This window comes from Dermochelys coriacea, chromosome 3 (genome assembly GCF_009764565.3).
Source record: "Dermochelys coriacea isolate rDerCor1 chromosome 3, rDerCor1.pri.v4, whole genome shotgun sequence".
NCBI classification, from domain to species: domain Eukaryota; kingdom Metazoa; phylum Chordata; order Testudines; family Dermochelyidae; genus Dermochelys; species Dermochelys coriacea.
The window spans coordinates 114238306-114258172 of record NC_050070.1 but is presented as its reverse complement, the minus strand read 5'-3'; the positions used below and the strand labels follow the sequence as shown (position 1 = coordinate 114258172).

Sequence of the window (19867 nt, the reverse complement as noted above, 5' to 3'; positions counted from 1 at the left end):
TCTTCTTGACCTAATCTTCACCCCACACTCACTTCTGTATTCACTTTATGCTTTGGAGTACTGTCACACAAGTGCTAAGCACAGGGCTTTGCTGATACCTGAGCAGCTGCCAATAGCATCAGATCCATGACAGGGATCCCATGGGAAGTTTGTCCAAAAAGAGCTCCACTTAAATAGATTTTATCTGTCATCAAGTGCCTACAGCACAGCATCTTTATTCACATATATATCAGCTGCAGAAGCTAAGGACTCTATCCTGCAGCTCTTACCCAGTGCTTATACAGGCAAAGCTCTCATCAACCTCAATGGTAGATTTGCTAGAGTAAGGACTGCAATATTTGTCCCCAAGTGTCAGTTTCACCTCCTCAATTGTACTGGGGAAAAAGACACAGCAGAGCTGAGAAAACAGCCATTCAAGGACTGGAATAAAATACACTTTTGTTTGCTGAACATTCACACACAGAATCACAGAATATCAGGGTTGGAAGGGACCTCAGGAGGTCATCTAGTCCAACCCCCTGCTCAAAGCAGGACCAATCCCCAACTAAATCATCCCAGACAGGGCTTTGTCAAGCCTGATCTTAAAACCTTCAAAGGAAGGAGATTCCACCACCTCCCTAGGTAATGTATTCCAGTGCCTCACCACCCTCCTAGTGAAAAAGGTTTTCCTAATATCCAACCTAAACCTCCCCACTGCAACTTAAGACCATTACTCCTTGTTCTGTCAACTGCTACCACCGAGAACAGTCTAGATCCATCCTCTTTGGAACCCCCTTTCAGGTAGTTGAAAGCAGCTATCAAATCCCCCCTCATTCTTCTCTTCCGCAGACTAAACAATCCCAGTTCCCTCAGCTCTCCTCATAAGTCATGTGTTCCAGTCCCCTAATCATTTTTGTTGCCCTCCACTGGACGCTTTCCAATTTTTTCACATCTCTCTTGTAGTGTGGGGCCCAAAACTGGACACAATACTCCAGATGAGGCCTCACCAATGTCCAATAAAGGGGAACAATCATGTCCCTCGATCTGCTGGCAATGCTCCTACTTATACAACCCAAAATGCCATTAGCCTTCTTGGTAACAAGGGCACACTGTTGACTCATATCCAGCTTCTCGTCCACTGTAACCCCTAAGTCCTTTTCTGCAGAACTGCTGCCTAGCCATTCAGTCCCTAGTCTGTAGCAGTGCATGGGATTCTTCCATCCTAAGTGCAGGACCCTGCACTTGTCCTTGTTGAACCTCATCAGATTTCTTTTGGCCCAATCCTCTAATTTGTCTAGGTCCCTCTGTATCCTATCCCTACCCTCCAGCATATCTACCTCTCCTCCCAGTTTAATGTAATGGAATAATCAATTTATTTTTGTCTATTACTATCATTAATTTGCACCAAATGCACAGAAATTTTTTAAAAACAGGTTTATTTCATCCATAGGTACTACTTGGGCTCCATTTTACATGGGAAAGATAAATAAAAGTTCACTCCAGAACATAATTTTTTTTTTAATTACACCTGCCTGAAAACTTGAAGCAACCAGAGAAATCTAGGGACTTTATTTGAAGAGTTATTTTTTTAACTGTTAAAGTTGTAGGATCTAGTTCTTGGTTTTGGCTGACCTGTGCTCAGAGGACCCAAAGATGGTGAAGATGAGTTGGCTGGTGGTATGTCATCTTTACATCTTGTAATCCTTGGGCCAGCTAGGGGGTGGTTCAGTCCCCAAGAGCAATTTAGAGCAACTTTAAGGCTGCTTTAAGTTATGATTAGCTGCAACAGCACCCAGGAATCTGTTCCGACACCTGGGGATGGCTGGAATGCTGCATGGCTCTGTCCAAGTCCTTTACACTGAGGATTGAGAAGGAGGATAGCATAGGCCAGCTACACCAGCTTTCTGTCACTGGGGGATTCCTCTATGTCCAGTAAATCCTTAGCTGGCCACTTAAGCCAACTTTAAATCTGATTTTTGCTCTTTCTGCCATTAGTATACTCCAAAGGGAGAATCAGACCACCAGAGCAATAGCGTCTGAGTAGGTGCAGCAGTGAGACCAGCTCACTTTCTTTGCTTACGTTTGGGAAAGCTGCTGCTGCCCCATTTTGAAGTATGACTGAGAGCTGCCCTGATCTACTGAAATCTATGAGTCACACACTGGGTATTTCTCATTTCAAAAACGTGTCCTTTTCTGAAAGTGCTATTTTCCATTCTTCACGTGAGGAAAAAGAGTCAGTCCTATTTCAAAATATTCTTATCTGGTACCTATCCATGTTGAATGCCAAAATATAAGAAGGTTCTCTGCACAACCTCTAAATTGATTGCAAATTGGGCCATGGTTACTTTTCACTATCATAAATTAAAGACTGTTATTAGCCATTATTTACATCAGTCCTGGGCAAGTGATCATTGTTCATTAGCTAAAATGCACAAACACTTCTAACTTTTAAGGGGTTTTTTAAGCAGATATATAAAATTAGAATCAACTTGATTCTAAAAACTTACTTTTTAAATCTCCAAAAATCCCCTTTTCTTGTTTTTCTTTCATTTAGAACACACTGTAATTCTCACCGATTAATATCACAGATGTTATAAACACATTGGAGAGTTTCCCATAGTAGTACCCAGTAGACTGATCACAGATGAATTAAACAAGTCAAAAGTACAACTCCAGGATAAGTGAATTCCAGGATTGCATGCGACAGCAAGGGCTTCTACAATTATGCATTATGCACATTAAAAAAAACTGCATGCTGACAGGTGTAGTAAAATAAGAAGCCCTGTTAAAAAATTCTTTACAGATATTATTTTAATCAATGGATTTAAGGGCCAAATCGTACCTACCAATTTATGTACATCATTCCCCTTGGAATCATCCATCTATCACTACATAATTTACAACTCCAACAGCCTAATATTTAGCTTGAGATAAAAACACAGAAGCCGCCTGAATGAGAAACACCTACAAGATCTCTATCATGCATTCCTACAACTACAATACCACCTGCTGAAGTGAAGAAACAGATTGACAGAGCCAGAAGAGTACCCAGAAGTCACCTATTACAGGACAGGCCCAACAAAGAAAACAACAGAACGCCGCTAGCCATCACCTTCAGCCCCCAACTAAAACCTCTCCAACGCATCATCAAGGATCTACAACCTATCCTGAAGGACGAGCCATCGCTCTCTCAGATCTTGGGAGACAGACCAGTCCTTGCTTACAGACAGCCCCCCAATCTGAAGCAAATACTCACCAGCAACCACACACCACACAACAGAACCACTAACCCAGGAACCTATCATTGCAACAAAGCCCGTTGCCAACTCTGTCCACATATCTATTCAGGGGATACCATCATAGGGCCTAATCACATCAGCCACACTATCAGAGGCTCGTTCACCTGCGCATCTACCAATGTGATATATGCCATCATGTGCCAGCAATGCCCCTCTGCCATGTACATTGGCCAAACTGGACAGTCTCTACGTAAAAGAATGAATGGACACAAATCAGACGTCAAGAATTATAACATTCAAAAACCAGTTGGAGAACACTTCAATCTCTCTGGTCACTCGATCACAGACCTAAGAGTGGCTATACTTCAACAAAAAAGCTTCAAAAACAGACTCCAACGAGAGACTGCTGAATTGGAATTAATTTGCAAACTGGATACAATTAACTTAAGCTTGAATAGAGACTGGGAATGGATGAGTCATTACATAAAGTAAAACTATTTCCCCATGGTATTTCTCCCTCCCACCCCACCCCCCACTGTTCCTCTGATATTCTTGTTAACTGCTGGAATTAGCCTACCTGCTTGTCACCATGAAAGGTTTTCCTCCTTCCCCCCCCCTGGTGATGGAGAAGATGCACATGTAAAATGATGTGATGACCTTGGGGGGAATAGGGGGGAGGGGGAAGTGGGGTGAGAAGAGGAAGTGGGGGGAATTTGGTACATGCAGAGCTGTGGCGGCCAGAGAAGGAGGCGACTTTCCCCAGCTCCAGGGCTGCAGCTGCTGGGGAGAGACGGCCCTCCTCCCCAGCCTCAGCTCTGTGGCTGCTGTGGTGGGGGAGAGAACCCCCTCCTTCCCAGCCGCAGCTCGGGAGCTGCTGTGGTAAGGGAGAGAGGGCACATCCATCGCATTAAAGAGGTAAGACTACTGATATTAAAATTTGAGTTGTGTGCTTTTATTTGTAGAACAAAAAACGTTTATTATTAATTTTTTATATATAGCGCTTTTATCCAAAGCGCTTTACAATAGTTAGCTAACGGTACTAACAACATTTGGAAAGATCATTAAGTGGTCCGCTGAGACCCTCAGCAATTTTCAATTGGTCATGGAAAAAAAAGTTAGAGAACCACTGCTGTAGACCATGCATGCTACAATGTTTCTGGGTAAGAGAGAAGCAGTAGACTGTACCCAAACAACAGAAGAAATGTCTTTCAGGGACACACAGGAAACTACAATTTTTCAAGACAAAAAAACATTATTTAGCTTTATCTTTTTACCCTAGCAGTTATAAGTGGAGAGTATACTTAAGTTTATTTTATTATCTCTGCTAGGACTATAATGATCTACCTTCATAACTACTCATGCAGGAAACCCATAAGGATACTTGTGCTCTTCAGGTGCAATTAGATAAAAAATATAGCTTATGGGCTGGGAGAGGGAGTGTGATGTTTAAAACTGAGGTTTTGTTGTATTTTGAGAGATTAAGGATAAAATTTTCAAAAGCACCTAAGTGATTTAGGACCAGATTTTTACAGTTTTTTTCTCAAAGATGCAGATAGATGCTCATGGAATTTTCAAAAGCCCCTAGGTATCTAACTCCCACTGAAATGAGTTCACCTGCAAACCTTCATATTAAAACATATCCACAGCCAAAGCCAATCTGCTATTTATAAAATGCCAGTACATCATGTGATTTCTCCCCATCCCCTCCCCCCCCCCTTTTTTTTTTTTTTTTTTTTTTTACACACACACACACACACACCTCTGTTACAAGTAACAGAGAAAAATGAGAAATAATTTGGGAAAGGAAACCTTTTAAAAATGTTTATCTTGTCATTGTATATCATTTGCACAGTACATAACCTTGCAAAGAAAACATTTACATTACTAGGATATAAACACCTCACCATATTACACTATGTATAAGAAAATAAAATTAACATGGTAAAATTAATAGCATGGCAGGATTACGCCTTCCTTTCTAAGAAAACTCACTGTATTTATTTATAAAGCAGCAAAAACAATGTCATTATAAAGGTCTTATTATGTGTCTTTTCTGGAAAGTCTCAGAGCTAAGGTAACACCAAATTAGGTTTCAGAGAACCATATATATTAATGGCTCGATTGTACCAGGATGCACAAAAAGCCTGTCACCACTTTTCCTCTTGCAGAGGCCAGACATAATCTTCATCCTTGCATTCCTGAAATGCTCAGAAAGCTGTGCCCATAACTCAATGAGTGATAAAGAGCACAGCAAGACTATAACGCCACACAATTCACTGGCCAGAAAAGTTGGACCAGCATATTACACTTACCTAACTCTGTACATAAGTGTACTTGACTCCTCCACCACAAACACTCCTGGAAACATTATGCTTGCACAATGGTTCTGGCAATTGCTGCCAGCATGCAGGCCATTTTCACATCCCTCACCAATGAAGGCAGTGATTTGGGGTCTGGCCTACAGAATTTTTGTACAGCTATAACTACATTGGGTTAGAAAATTATATGTTAAAGAGTTAAAATTGCCTAGTGTGGACACAGTTTTTCCAGCATTAAGGGTGCATCTATCAGGTATTCACCCACAAAAGCTTATTCTCCAATCCGTCTGTTAGTCTATAAGGTGCCACAGGACTCTTTGCTGCTTTTACAGATCCAGACTAACATGGTTATCCCTCTGATACAATCTAATGCTAAAATACAATAGTATTATTTATGTCTATTGTTTTCCATATTATATTCACTAGTTGATAAAACACACCTAATTTTGAATTTTTAATTTTATAATCTACCAGTTTGCCATCTACCACTCTTCTACTATCTGACACTACAGCACAACTACTGAGGCCTGCTCTACACTAAAGCGTTAGGTCAAAGTAAGGCAGTTTACGTTGACCTAATTATGTCAGTGTACATGCTACAGCCTTGCTCCTCCCGATGCAAGTGTCCTACTACACTGACATGATACCTCCACCTCCACGAGAGGCGTAGGCTTATATCAGTATAGTCAGGGGGACACAGTGCCCCTATGGACACTGCGTTACTTACATCTATTGGTTGTCATTGTCAATTTCACAGCTCTGCTGGGGCCGTGAAATTGACAAGAAAGCTGTCTCCTGGTTCCTCAGCCTGGCTGCCACCCAGGCTCCTGGCTCAGGCTGCCACCCAGGTTCCCTACAGGGAGCCATGCTCCACCCCAGGGTCCCGGCTCCCCACTCTGACCAGGCTGCTGCCCAGGCTCTCAGCTCCCTGCCAGGAATGGGGCATCCGCACTGAGCTTCTCAGCACCCCACCCCTACACCAGGAAGAGAACAGCTGCACTGGGCTTCTCCGCTCCCCACTCCCAACTGAGGGCATGGCTGCGCTTAGGGGGAAGCTCTGTGCCCAGAGTGCGGTCAGCTGCCATGCTCAGGGTTGAGCCCAGCTCCCAGTGAGAAGCGGGGAGCTAAGAAGCCTGGGGCAGCTGCCCTATTCCCAGTGGGGGGCTGCATGTGCCTGCCACTCTTAAGTCAGTGGAAGCACTCCTGATGAAGATGCACACCACCAACCGAAGAAGGGCAGTGTGGATATCACCCCCCGCAGTAATTACTGCATGGCTGTAAGTCAACCTAATGTAGGTCAACTTAAGTTTACAGTGTAGACACTTAGTCTCATTTAAAAAAATCAAGAAATAGTAATGTATCTTGATAACCATTTCCTTTTAAGAGTATGTCCTCAGCATAAGCCAGTGCTGCATTCTTAATATTTACTCTCAGATTTTTTTTTTAACATAGACCCCAATTTCACTGAGTTCATGTATTCTGCATTTGTTTTTTAAGGTTTTAGAAGTACTATACCTGTTGAAATACTTGCTGTTAAAAAGGGAAACACTGAGAGGAAGAGATTTAGTGTGAGGGTTTAGAAACAATCGTTAGGCTGTTGCATTTGTAAGCAAATACTTCACAAGAACAACGATAACTGTAACAATTTGATGACGCTTCCTAAAGTGACCAAGTGATAATACTGCTCCAGAATAGAGGACCACTGAGCATTCTATTGTACGTATTGATAAACTGCATCATGTTGGCACCAGGAAAGAACAGGTTTGAGATCCCATTCCCACCGACTTCAATGAACCAATTTTACCCATGTTAAACATATTTTTGTGCAAGCTATCTACAAAAACCTGAGAAGAAGAAAATGCTTTCTAAAAAGGGGGGGGGCAAGAGGGCCAAATTGAGCTTTCAGCTACACCAATGTAAAACTCAGTGGAGCTCCTCCATATTTACTAGGGAGGAACAGAGTACAATTTGGCCCAAAATATACAATAGGAAAGCAACTGGTAAGGATGGAAGGAGCTCACCTTGCGCGGGGGTGGTCCATGGTCATCCAAATAAGTGGAATTTCCTGGGGGGCGGGAAAGAGACAAACAAAAATTATGCAATGTAATTTCAAACCCACAAAAATAATTTAGTGACATCTTATGGGAATTAGTGTCCCTCCCAGTGTTTCTGTTTTGTTACAGGAACCAAGTCAAACAAACACTTTCTCTTGCTACATTTTTCTCTTTTTTTTCCTCTTTTTTTTTTAAACTAGGGGTGATTTGGCTCATCCACATGTTTGACAGCCAGTTGCATAAATGTTAGAGTTTTAGTACAAAACTAAATGGTCCAGGTGTCTGAAATGGGACAATAGCATCTTTAATTATTCACACTATTAAAAATATAGTGTACATGTATAAGGACAGAGTTGTAAACAATTATAATTCATGAATCTCTGTAGACAAAATTTAGTTTAAAAACAAAAATATAACTTCATTCTGGGGCTTGCTCCTATATTTTGGTGAGATTAAGTTGACAAACACGGTGATACCTGCACTAGACTGTCTGCATTTTCCTATACTGGATTCCTGTCCACTGACCTGTGATTTAATTTCTGTCTCAGAATATTCAAAAAGTCTGAACAAACAGTACTATTATGCCTGCCATTCCAACTTGCTCTCCTTCCTGAGGCTGAAGAAAAAGCCCGTGATTCTGAAGTGCTTTCCTGTAGGTTAGTCCAAAACACCCACCCAACACCCACAACTTCAGGGCTTTTTCTATTTTATACACACACACGAAAACATGCATGCAGCGCTTCTTCCTTAACTCTCACTCTGTTCCCCATATCAAACAGAACGTTTCCTAATATACCCATCAGAGGGCAAAAGGCTCTCAGCAGTTCTGGCAGTGTCCATCAGGCTGACAGCTACATTCAAACATCTTGTCCTCTGAGTCATCTCCAAGCCCAAGATAGTAAGAAAATCCCTTTGTCCCTAACCAATAGGCTAGGTGGCATGAGGATAAAATTCATTAATGTTTATGAGGCACTAAGATACCAGAATGATGGGGCCCACATAAGTATCCCCGAGAGGAAAAGTTCCTTACAAATGAGATCCACTGATTAGTCAGTCTCTGGATCCCGGGATTGTTCAGTGCTGCAGCGGCAACACACTCTGTCTTTGGAAGGAAAAAGTGTCTCATGTAGCTCGCAGTGAAATGCTCTGGTTAGTTAAGAATGTGTACTGCAGACTCAAAGAGTTTCCATTCAGTCCTCCTTGACCAGAAGGACAGTGGCTCAACTTAGGGATCTTGCAGAATTATTCATGGTACCATCATAAAAGGAAGTATTTTGGACAGAGGCAGCATGAAATCCAATAGGTTTGCTAATGACAGCTCCACACCACTAATTTAGTTAAATACAACTAATCAATCCATCTTATTAAAAAAACCTTGAATTACTATGTAAATTAAGTTTAAATACTTTGTGGTTTCAATACTTTTTCTAATTTCTTTAAGTTTAAAAATCAGTTGTACGACACTATAAAGGACGGGAGTCAAGAAAAACTAATCTAGGGTTCAACATCATATAAAACCTACTCCAAATCCAAAGAAGATGGTTTTTCACAGTTTTCTTGGTCTGGCATGAGAGACCACAAATGCAGAAGCCTCAACATCTTTTATTTCATTGAAATGGCTCTAAAGAACATTCACATTTTTCAATGCAAGTCTCCCTCACATGACCTTAATGCAAAATCAAAAGCTCATCTTCTTACTATTCTAATATAATAGTACCTTCTCCTTGTGGGACTAATTAATTAATTGCTAATGTATATTTTCTGGTTCAGAATACTCCACTCTTACCCCACACCTAATATTGCATTCCACTGATTCTGATTACCTGGAAAGTAATTCTATTCACTAATAATTGAAAGGAGTCCTATATGGTCCTTTGATAAAATGGTTCTTCTATAGGCAAAGCCTCTGATAAAACATGTTTGATAGGGAAGAATCACCAGTTCAGAAAAAAAAATATTGCTACATACAGTTTGTCAAAGCTAAGACATTATGCTAATACCATTCTTTCCAGCACTAGCCATAGACTACGTTTCCCTACCATCCGGCTATGTGTACACATCAGTTTTCCTTAAAAATGAAGAGTTTGTATGGAGTAGCTAAGTGCATCCAGCAACCCAGCCCATAATGAATGCAGTCAAGAGAATGACGTTATTGATGTAAAAATGACTTTTAATACTTTTTTTGAAAATAAGAGTAAGTTGTCTTTCTTGCTCTGCGTTAAGCACAGATCTTTATTAGGCAATGCAGACAATTTTTAAATAAACACATTAAAAATGGTAGATAATATCTGAAAAGTAGCAACTCACTAAAAAGTATTACATTTGTAATAGGTCTTTTTGAAAATATTACATCTTATTGAAAAAAAGGTATGTTTAAGCCTGTCTATTCACTTCACACTCATACACACCACTGTAGTTATTCTAGGCATTTGAGTTTACCAAAATTAAAAGAACATTAATTATAATTTTAGCAAATAGCTGTCATGGTTAATTTTGCTGGAAAAAAGGATCTGAATTACTGCTGTTTTCTTTTCCTCAAGTTTATAAACAGATAAGTACATTCATACTATATACTGTAGATAACAGTACGTTCCTTACAAAAGACTGAACTAGAAAGTATGAGCTAATACCTTAAAAAGGAGAACATATCCTTTTGAAATATACATAAACATTGAATATGGTCAAATTATTAACATCTCACCTTTCTATACCACTGTTTCTGTATGTTACATTTTCCTCACTTTGTTTTCTTGAAACCAATCTTTCAGTGTTTGAGCAACTACAATGATCTTCATATCTGGCTTGGCACAGGTATTTTATGTGCTTGATTTCTGTTTTTAAACCAATTTTTAATTTTAGCAGCCTGATTTTGGTTGCTACTACACATATTTAAAAATAATGAGTCAAATTCTGAGTGGATGTAAAACAGATTCATTTATCATGGAAATCTCAACAGTGAAAAGTGGCGATATAAACTTGTCATGAGACAGATATAAGTGGTGAAAGTTTAAATAGGATTGATTTGGAATCCAATGAGAGTAACTTGCATAAACCAAAAAGGGGGCAAAAAGGGTGGGTCACCAGCAGGGAAAATTTACTTCAACCCTCAAATTAGATATCTTTTCCTGCTACATTTCATTCTTCTGCCCCTTTGGCATGTAAGTTAGAGTTATTTTGAAATATATGGAATGACAAATCAGTGCACTAATTTTAACCGTCTTTTTTCAGTGTAGCAAGTGTAAAACAAATGTTCCCTTTTGATTAACAGATGAAAGCTTTTGCCTAATGGTTAACAAAAAACCCAGCAGATCCAGGAATGGAGGACATTGACAGGAGAGAGCATGCTCTATGGCAGGGGTTCTCAAACTTCATTGCACCCTGACTGCTTTCTGACAAGAAAAATTACTACACGACGCCAGGAGAGGGACTTGAAACCTGAGCACTACCACCTTGAGGTGGGGGGTGGGCGGTGGAGTCAAAGCCCCTGGGCTTCAGCCCCATGCAGGGGGCCTGTAACCCAAGCCACACCATCCAGAGCTGAAGTTGGGCCCAGGCAGCAGGGCTCAGGATTTGGCCTCAGGCCCCAGCAAGTCTGGCAACCCCATTAAAAAGAGGTTGGGACCCAGTTTGGGGTCCCAATCTAAAGTTTGAAAACCGCTGCTCTATGACATGCTCCCCACTGCCTTCAATCCTGTTGAAGTCCTTTTACAAATATTCTCACTGATCACCACATCATAGTATCAAGCTCTAAATTCATATTGATGCAAAGCCAATCTGAGAAACAGCTTTACTGGGAAATAAATCTGCAGGAACTTTCATATAGTAAGTTGAAAACCTGATAAGAATGAAGAAGGTCTTCTAGTACAGCAGAAGGGGTTATGAAAGGCAAACTGGGAATTGTACCTGAAAGACATCTACAAAACACATGGAGGACTTGCAAGCAGGAAAGAAGGTTCCACTTTCACCCCAACATGGCCTCTAACAATATATATATTGTTAAACAGTGAGAGTTTCCATAAAGACATATCAAGAAAAGGTGAATTATTCTATGAACTGTTTCCTACTATAAGAAGTTAAAAGAGCTGAAAGAGAAAGACACAGACTCATACACTTTCGGGCCAGAAGGGACTATTGTGGTCATCTAATCTGAAAGAAAGACATGTCGTAGAGATAAGCGGCTCATTACTAAGGTACTATATCGTAAACACTACAGTCACTATGTTGATAAGACAGAATAGGTATCTCTGTATAGCATGCTTACATGAAGCAGAGAAGAAGAAATTTATTATTCTGTGTTTATACAGTACAGCACCAGGAACACTTAAAACATTGTACTGGCATATGAGAATGTGCGTGCCATTACTGTAAATATCAATAAGAAAATAAAGTACTTTCTGAGGTGGCTATGGTATGATAATGGAAGGTATATTAATCTGTTTGCATTGAAATCTGGGTCCACAGGCCTGGAGTAACCCATTTCATGTAATAACAGATTATTTCCTCCCAACCCCCTTTTATAAAAAAATAAATAAAAAAAGTTAAAGATGCAATTGATCCCAATTGTCCTGAAAATGTTATCAAATAGTTCTTTAGCATATTTATTCTTAAAAACCATGGTTTCCTAGATAAGCCAGTACTAGTCTTCTTCCTCCTTTAATATTATGAAAATTTTGATCATTTGAAAAAGGAATCTGTTTTCAGACTAATATCCACTAGAACTACATCAATACCAATACCATGTTTGCATGGATTGAACATGTATTCTGAATTCTCAGTTTTTTGCAGAAAACAAAGATTCAGATATAGAATGAAAGAGTTTTATGGTATTACAGTGGTCTGGTTTCTTAGATAATTAGTAATCTTTAACATGTAGCGAGTCAGATATATACAAGGTCTTTGTGAGAACCTGGTGGTTAAATCTTTTTTTTCCTCGGAATCAAAGACATGGGAAGTTTCTCAATCAAAGACCAGCAGACCAAATTTAAACAAAGTATGTTCAGTAACCAAATCAAGGCAGTTATTTCTATAGCCAATTCAAAACTAAATAAGGGAAGGAAAGTTACAAAATCAGAAAGAAAGGCATTTTTGGAATTGTGGAATCTGGGGGAGGTGAGGTGAAATTACGTATGTACATTATGAGGATCAGTTGCTTGCACCCAGGGAGTAGTTACAATGGGATAGCTCTACATAAACAAATTAGAGATCAGGCAGAAAGAATAGAACGAAGAGCTGCAGGGAAAAAACATTAGGTTTAGGAAGGAGGAGAAAGGAGAGGACCATGCAGAGATCTTAAAACTTCCCTTGAGCAAGATTTTGCTTGGTGGGGAATAGAAGTTCTACATCACAGCTGCCATGTTTTCTGCAAGTCTTCTTTCCAAGAAGCCTAACTTCCACTGGATTTTAATTGTATTTGGGTGTCTGGGATACATAAACAGGGGAATACTGAGTGGGATTTGGAAGGGTATTTTACTTCTGTATTTGACATTGGTGTGACCACTGTTGGAACAATGTGTTCAGTTCTGGGGTCCACACTTCTAGGATACTGATAAATTGGAGACTGTTCAGATAAGAGCCACAAGAATGATTAAAGGATTGGAAAACATACCTTATAGTGCAGGGGTTGGCAAACTTTTTAGCCTAAGAGCCACATCTGGGTATGGAAATAGTATGGCGGGTGATGGATGCTCACAAAATTGGGGGTTGGGGTGCGAGAGAGGATGAGGGCTCCGGATGGGGGTGTGGGTTCCAGGATGGGACCAGAAATAAGGGTCAGGGTGCAGGGCTGGGGGGTGTGGGCTCTGAGGTGGGACCAAAGGGTTCGGAGGGTGGGAGGGGGATCAGGGATGCAGCATCCGGGCGGTGCCAACCTCAAGCAGCTCCTGGAAGCAGTGGCATGTCCCCCATATGGTTCCTACATAGAAGTGCGGCCAGGCAGCTCTGTGAGCTGCCCTGTCCACAGGCTTTGCCATGGCACCTCCCATTGGCTGGGAACCATGGCCATTGGGAGCTGCAGAGCCGGCGCTTAAGGCAGGGGCAGCATGTAGAGTCCCCTGGCTGCCCCTATACGTAGGAGCCAAAGGGGTGGGAGGACATACCACTGCTTCCAGGAGCTGCGTGGAGCCCACTCCCTGGCTGGAGCGCCGGAGCAGGGCAAGCCTCCAACCCCACTCCCTGGCTGAAGCTCAAGGGTCAGAATAAAAGTTCTGACGGGCTGGATGTGGCCTGCCCCTGTTATAGCCCACCCCTGTTATAATGATAGATTTAGGGAGATCAATCTATTTAACATAACAAAGAGAAGGTTAAGGTATTATTTGAAGACATTTTATAAACAATTGAACAAAAATGTGATAATGGGCTTTTTAGTAGACAAAGGCATAACAAGATCCAGTGTGTGGAAGCTGAAGCTATACAAATTCAGACTGAAAATAAGACACTAATTTTTAACAGTGAGGGTAATTCATGACTGAAAATTTGCAAAGCGTTGCAGAGGATTCTCCTTCCTGGCAATTTTTAAATCCAGAGTGGATGTTTTTCTAAAAGATATGCTCTAGTCCAAACAGAAATTAATTCAGGAAAGTTCTATGTCTTGTATTATACAGGAGATCAGTTTAGTTCAGGGGTGGCCAACCTGTGGCTCTTCAGAAGTTAATATGCGGCTCCTTGCATAGGCTCTGGGGCTGGAGCTACCGGTGCCAACTTTGCAATGTGCCGGGATGGGGGTGCTCACTGCTCAACCCCGGCTCTGCCACAGGCCCTGCCCCCTACTTCACTCCTTCCCCCAAGGCCTCTCTCTCCTTCGTGCCCCCTTCTCTGAGCCTGCCATGCCCTCACTCCTTCCGCTCCCCCAAGAGCCTCCTGCATGCCACAGGAGGCATGGGGAAGGAGAGGGGGTGCTGATCAGCAGGGCTGCTGGCAGGCATGAGGAGCTGATGGTGGGCTGCTGATGTATTACTATGGCTCTTTGGCAATGTACATAGGTAAATTCTGGCTCCTTCTAGGTGCAAGTTGGCCACTTCTGATTTAGTTGATCCCAGTGGTGTCTTCTCTCCCTGTGAACCTATGAGCTAGCTTATACTCCTTTGAAAATATCAGCCTTCGTTGTACTCCTAGTGGCTACTCAAATCTTCAGCCAGCCATGCATTCTTCCCCCAGTAGACCTCCTAAGACCCAAAGGACAGAAATAGTTAAGTGGCCACCACATGCCTTTCCTGGCATGGAGATTAAAGCTCTCCCACCACTAAATCATCTAAGAGAAGGTATGGGTGGGTTTGTGATCACTTCTGTCCCCCTACTATGTCTTTTTAAGAGTACATTGAGGAAAAGAGCATGAAACCCTCTCAGCTCCCCACTTGAGGGAAAAAAGGAAGTAGACAGGAAGGCAAAACGGCAGTTGGAGACACTCTAGAGCATACCGCATCAGGACTTTTATCGATCTATGAAACACAAGGAGGAATTTATGGTTTATTCTGACAGAACGATAAATTATATACTTCTGAGCAACACTTGACTACCTATTCCTTTAGGAGGCTTGTCTCAAAGTCTGCTACAGTCAGGGGTGAAAGTAAGTCAGGACACTTACCAGTATGGGCCAGGGCGGCTCCGAGCCCAGGAAGGGGTGGGGCCTCGGGAGGAAGGGGCAGGGCTGGGGTCAGCATCCCCCGGCCAGCCCTGCCAGGCCGCCTGCCCATGCCGCCCTGGGCTCCCGTGTTGATTTAAAGGGCCCGGGGTTCCAGACGCCACTGCTGCTAGGGGGTGGGGGGCAGCAACATTAAAGGTCTGCCGCAGCAAAGGACCGTCCTTAAAGCACTGCCCCTTTAACGTTGCTGCCCCTTCCCCCACCATCGGCGGCCCTGCCAGTATGGACCCTACCAGCAGGGCCGCCGACAAGGGAGGCAAAAGAGGCAGGGACATTAAAGTGCTACCGCGGCGGCGCTATAAATGTGGGCTGGGTATGGGCCAGTGCGGGTTCTTACCGGTACACCGTACCGGCCCACTTTCACCCCTGGCTGCCATGTAATACAGTCTCATGTCCCATAGATCAAGTAGGTATATAAAAGACTCTTAGTTATCAAGAACCTGGATCCTGCACCATTGACATGAATGGGACATTTGTCATTAACTTAAGTGAGACAGTGACTGGTCCCTAAAGTTGGAGTCATGTTGCTACTTTTTGCCTGGCACCATTTTTCAGCATGTTCTATTGTTTCAAGAGGTATTTTGAATGCCACCAACAACTGTACGGTTGAGGCTCTCTCAGTCCTTGCTTACACAAATACCATTTTTTTGAAAAATTCCCCACCGTTGCAAACACTGGCATGGCCCTAATCGCAGGAGCACTAATGTGAACAAGATGTGAACTGCCAGCATTTTCACCAGTGTCACATAAAGCGGTTGTGAGCAGGTTTAAATGGTTAAAACTCTAGCAGCCAGCTGAAGTCTTATCTAAAAGAGCAATTCCTGCCATTGCTACAACCAGCAGAGCTGCACCAGTGGGAATAGAGGGAACTTTCTTAGAAAAAAGGCAAGTGTAGACGAAGCCCCAGTAACCAGTCAGTGCTGTAACAAGACCCAAACTTGCATGCATCCTGTATGAAAAGCTACATAACTATTATTGCTCTCTTCAGTATAAATCCAGCACCTCATTAAGATCTTTAATGGAGTAACACACACCAGCACAGTAGTGTTATTCTGTATTTGACACCCTGAAGTGGAATTTAATTCCTTATTTTCCTTTTTTTAAAAACTATTTGCTATATTTTATTTGTACGACTTCTTTTAAGCTTCTTGATCTCAAGAAGAAAACACATTATAGGTCATACCAGTGAATACGGGATTGTGCACTGAAAGCAAAGAAAGACGGGACATGGAAGAGATTACTTGGGTAATTTCATTTTCTTCTAAAATGAAGTCTGGGAACTTTCAATTTAACCAGTTATAAATAATTTAGCTGTGGTTTACTATAAATAGAATAAAGCACTAAGCTCCCAGAAATACACAATACTGTCAACTTGGCAAGCTCTCTCATTGGTCATTCTGCAGCATATATAAAAAACAGTACTAACTAGGCTAGTATTTTATGAGACGCCACAAAGGATTTACATATCTGCAGCTTACATATCAATGTTGAAGTCCAAATTTAAGAGGAAATTTTTTTGATTAAAAAACTTATGTATAAAAATAAAACCAAAGTTATTTTTGTATTAAATATAAATTACCTTAATAGACTCCAATTTAAGAGTTTAACCGTTCAGTGGATCAATCTATAGTTTTTTGTGGAAGATGTGAGCCTTTGTAAATAAGGCCATTATAGACCAGGCCTTCATGGATTTGTTTTTATAAAGAATCAATTCAAAAAGTGAATGGGATAATAATAATTACTAATGGATGAACCTCAAAACTTTCAATGGTTCTGTTCAGATAAGAAGCCAAAAGTTCTGAGATCTAGCCAAAGTTCATCCAAATTATACAAACCATAACAAAATCTAGACGGAAAATATCACAGGAATAGGCTTGTCTGAGATATTTCTCGTACTGCTTACTTCTATTAGTTTGACTATACACAGCTGTTTTAGCAGTATTTCAGCATTTCGTCAAATCTCATTTGGGATCTGGAAATGCCCAGGTATACAAAAAGGGAAAAGCAAGGGATGAGATAGTTCAAGTTCTGGACCAAGGCTTTGGTTGTGTTATTTTCGCTAATGTTGTAAATGAACTAAATAGTGCATACATGTACCATTGCCCTCTGCAGGATAGAGTCATAGTTACTGTACTGTGTGTCATAAGCCCTATGCTGCTAAATGTGAAAACAGATTCTACTTTACATCCAATCGTAAATGCCTGTGCTTTTGTAACACAAACAGCAGAGTTCTAATCTTCTAATTTCACATTATGTATAAAAACATTTTCACCAGCCGGACTCAAGAGAAACTAAGTGAGAGAGAGAAGGAAAAGAGAGAGAACAGAAAAGTATGCTATATACAATCCTCATCTGACTCAATAAAATATGATGGTTCATTTATTAAAATCTTAGAGATGCAAAGGCTGCCTGAAGCACGGCATTGGGATGAGACAGAAAATCATATATAGATGCATATTGACTCAAACAAAGAAATTAGATTATATTTTAGGACAAATTGTTTAATGAAGAAAAATATATTGGACTACAGAAATTGTGTGCAAAGCTGGCTTGGCTAAATATAAATAAGTGTTGGCAGTGCAATAACTAATGGTTCTGCTCAGATTCAAAGTATGAGATTGCTGGATGGTCTGTTCTTATTTTACTCAAACCAGTTTGCCTATCCCTAATTATAACAATCTGGAATAAACGGTCTTCTGAATGTGTGCTTCTTACACACATCATTTTCTTAATTTGAGTTAGGCTGCCAACAGAGAAGCTACCATCCTTTGCATGCTAATGAAAAACTATTTAAAGGTATGTGAGCCTTGAAAGAGAGAAGCAAAATGGGTATTGCCATAGAAAAACAGAAATTAAAACTGCAGAGACTACTATCTAATATTTGTGCACATTTAGACATTTTGGCTAGCCGCAATGACGTCTAGGAATTGTTTGTCTTATTGTTCAATGAACAGATGTGACTCTGGGGAAAAGAACATTTGATGTAAAGACAAAAAAGTCACCACAGACTACAGACTTCCAGTCACGTGGACTTCAAAAGCTAATTAAGCATAAGTGAGAAAGGTCTAATTACACAGAGACCTCTTTCTGGGACAGAATCTGGACAGAGTTGGCAGAGGGACAATGCTTCTGCTGTGAGAGAAACAACTTTTCTGTCATGCTGTTGGCAATATCAGTATTCTGTTGCTAAACTTTAGTGTTATTTTAATGATTCTGTCATAGATATGTAAATGTTTGTTTTTGTACTTATCCTTTACTTAATTATTTACTTTTTACTTCTGTACAATTGCCAACAAACTATTTTCTCATTTAAATCAAACTAATATAAAAAAATCTGGACAGTTCTGAAGACTTATTTGTTTGATGTCAGCATTAAAACAATGTAATCTTCTGCAAACCTCAGTTTACATTGCAGCAAGGGAGATTTAGGATAGACATTAGGAAAAACTTCCCAACTGTAAGAATAGTTAAGCACTAGAACAAATTACATAGGGAGGCTATGGAATCTCCATCACTGGGGATTTTAAAAAACAAGTTAGACAAACACCGGTCAGGGATGGCCTAGATAATACTTAGTCCTGCCTCAGTGCAGGGGACTGGACTTGATGACCTATCGAGGTCACTTACATTCCTACATTTCTATGATTCTATGATCTTTCCTAAAATGTGGTGCTCAGAATTGGACACAGTCCTCCCGCTGAAGCCCCACAAATGCAAAGACAATTACATATGACACTCCTGTTAATAAACCCCGGAATATTAGTCTTTTTCTCAACTGCACCGCTATGCTGATTCATATTCAATTTGTGATCCTCTGTAAATCCCAAATCCTTTTCAGCAGTACTAGCACATAGCCAGTTACTTTCCAGTTTGTAGTTGTTAATTTGATTTTTCCATCTGAAGTGTAGTACTTTCTACTTGTCTTTACTGAATTTTATCTTATTGATTTCAGACCAATTCTCCCAAGATTTTGAATTCTAATCCTGCCCTCCAAAGTGCTTGAAATCCCTCCCAGATGGTGTCATCCACACATTTTGTAAGTACATTCTCCACTCCATTATCCAAGTCCTTAATGAAAATATTGAATAGTACCAGATCCAGAACTGACCTCTATGGGACCCAGTAGATACACCCTTCCAGTCTGACAGGAAACCACTGATAACTACTCTCTGAGTACCGTCTTCCAACCAGTTATGTACCCACCTTATAGTAATATAATCAAGACCACTTTTCCTTAGTTCATTTATGAGAATATCATGTGTGACAGCGTTAAAAGGCTTACGAAAATCAAGAGATATCACGTCTACTGCTTCCTCCCCATCCACTAGGCGAGTAACTATCAAATAAGGAAAGTAGATTGATTTGGCAAAATTTGATCTTGACAAATCTATGGGGGCTATTCCTTAAAATTCTATTCTCTTCCAGGTGCTTGCAAAGTGATAGTTCAATAATTTGTTAGTAAATTAAGAGGAGTGTTCTGTAATTCCCTGGGTCCTTGTTTGTTGCCCATCTTATATACTATGTTTGCTTTTCTCCAGTCCTCTGTAATCTCACCTGTCCTCCATGAGTTTTGAAGATAAATGCAAACAGTTCCAAGATTACTTCAATTCATTCCTTAGAGTACCCTAGGATGAATTTAGT

General features: G+C 40.8%; 1 protein-coding gene across 5 annotated transcripts in view; it reads right to left on the bottom strand.

Moving 5' to 3' along the window:
• Positions 1-19867, bottom strand: part of UST (uronyl 2-sulfotransferase) — a 344421-nt gene that overhangs the window by 238552 nt on the left and 86002 nt on the right. For all 5 annotated transcript variants that reach the window (XR_005291969.2, XM_043511168.1, XM_038395942.2 and 2 more), the window contains exon 2: positions 7558-7601. Coding sequence is in view for 4 of the 5 variants with exons in the window: in XM_043511168.1 (XP_043367103.1) it covers positions 7558-7601 (44 nt within the window). In the remaining variant the exon portion in view is untranslated. The remainder of the gene's footprint in view (positions 1-7557; positions 7602-19867) is intronic.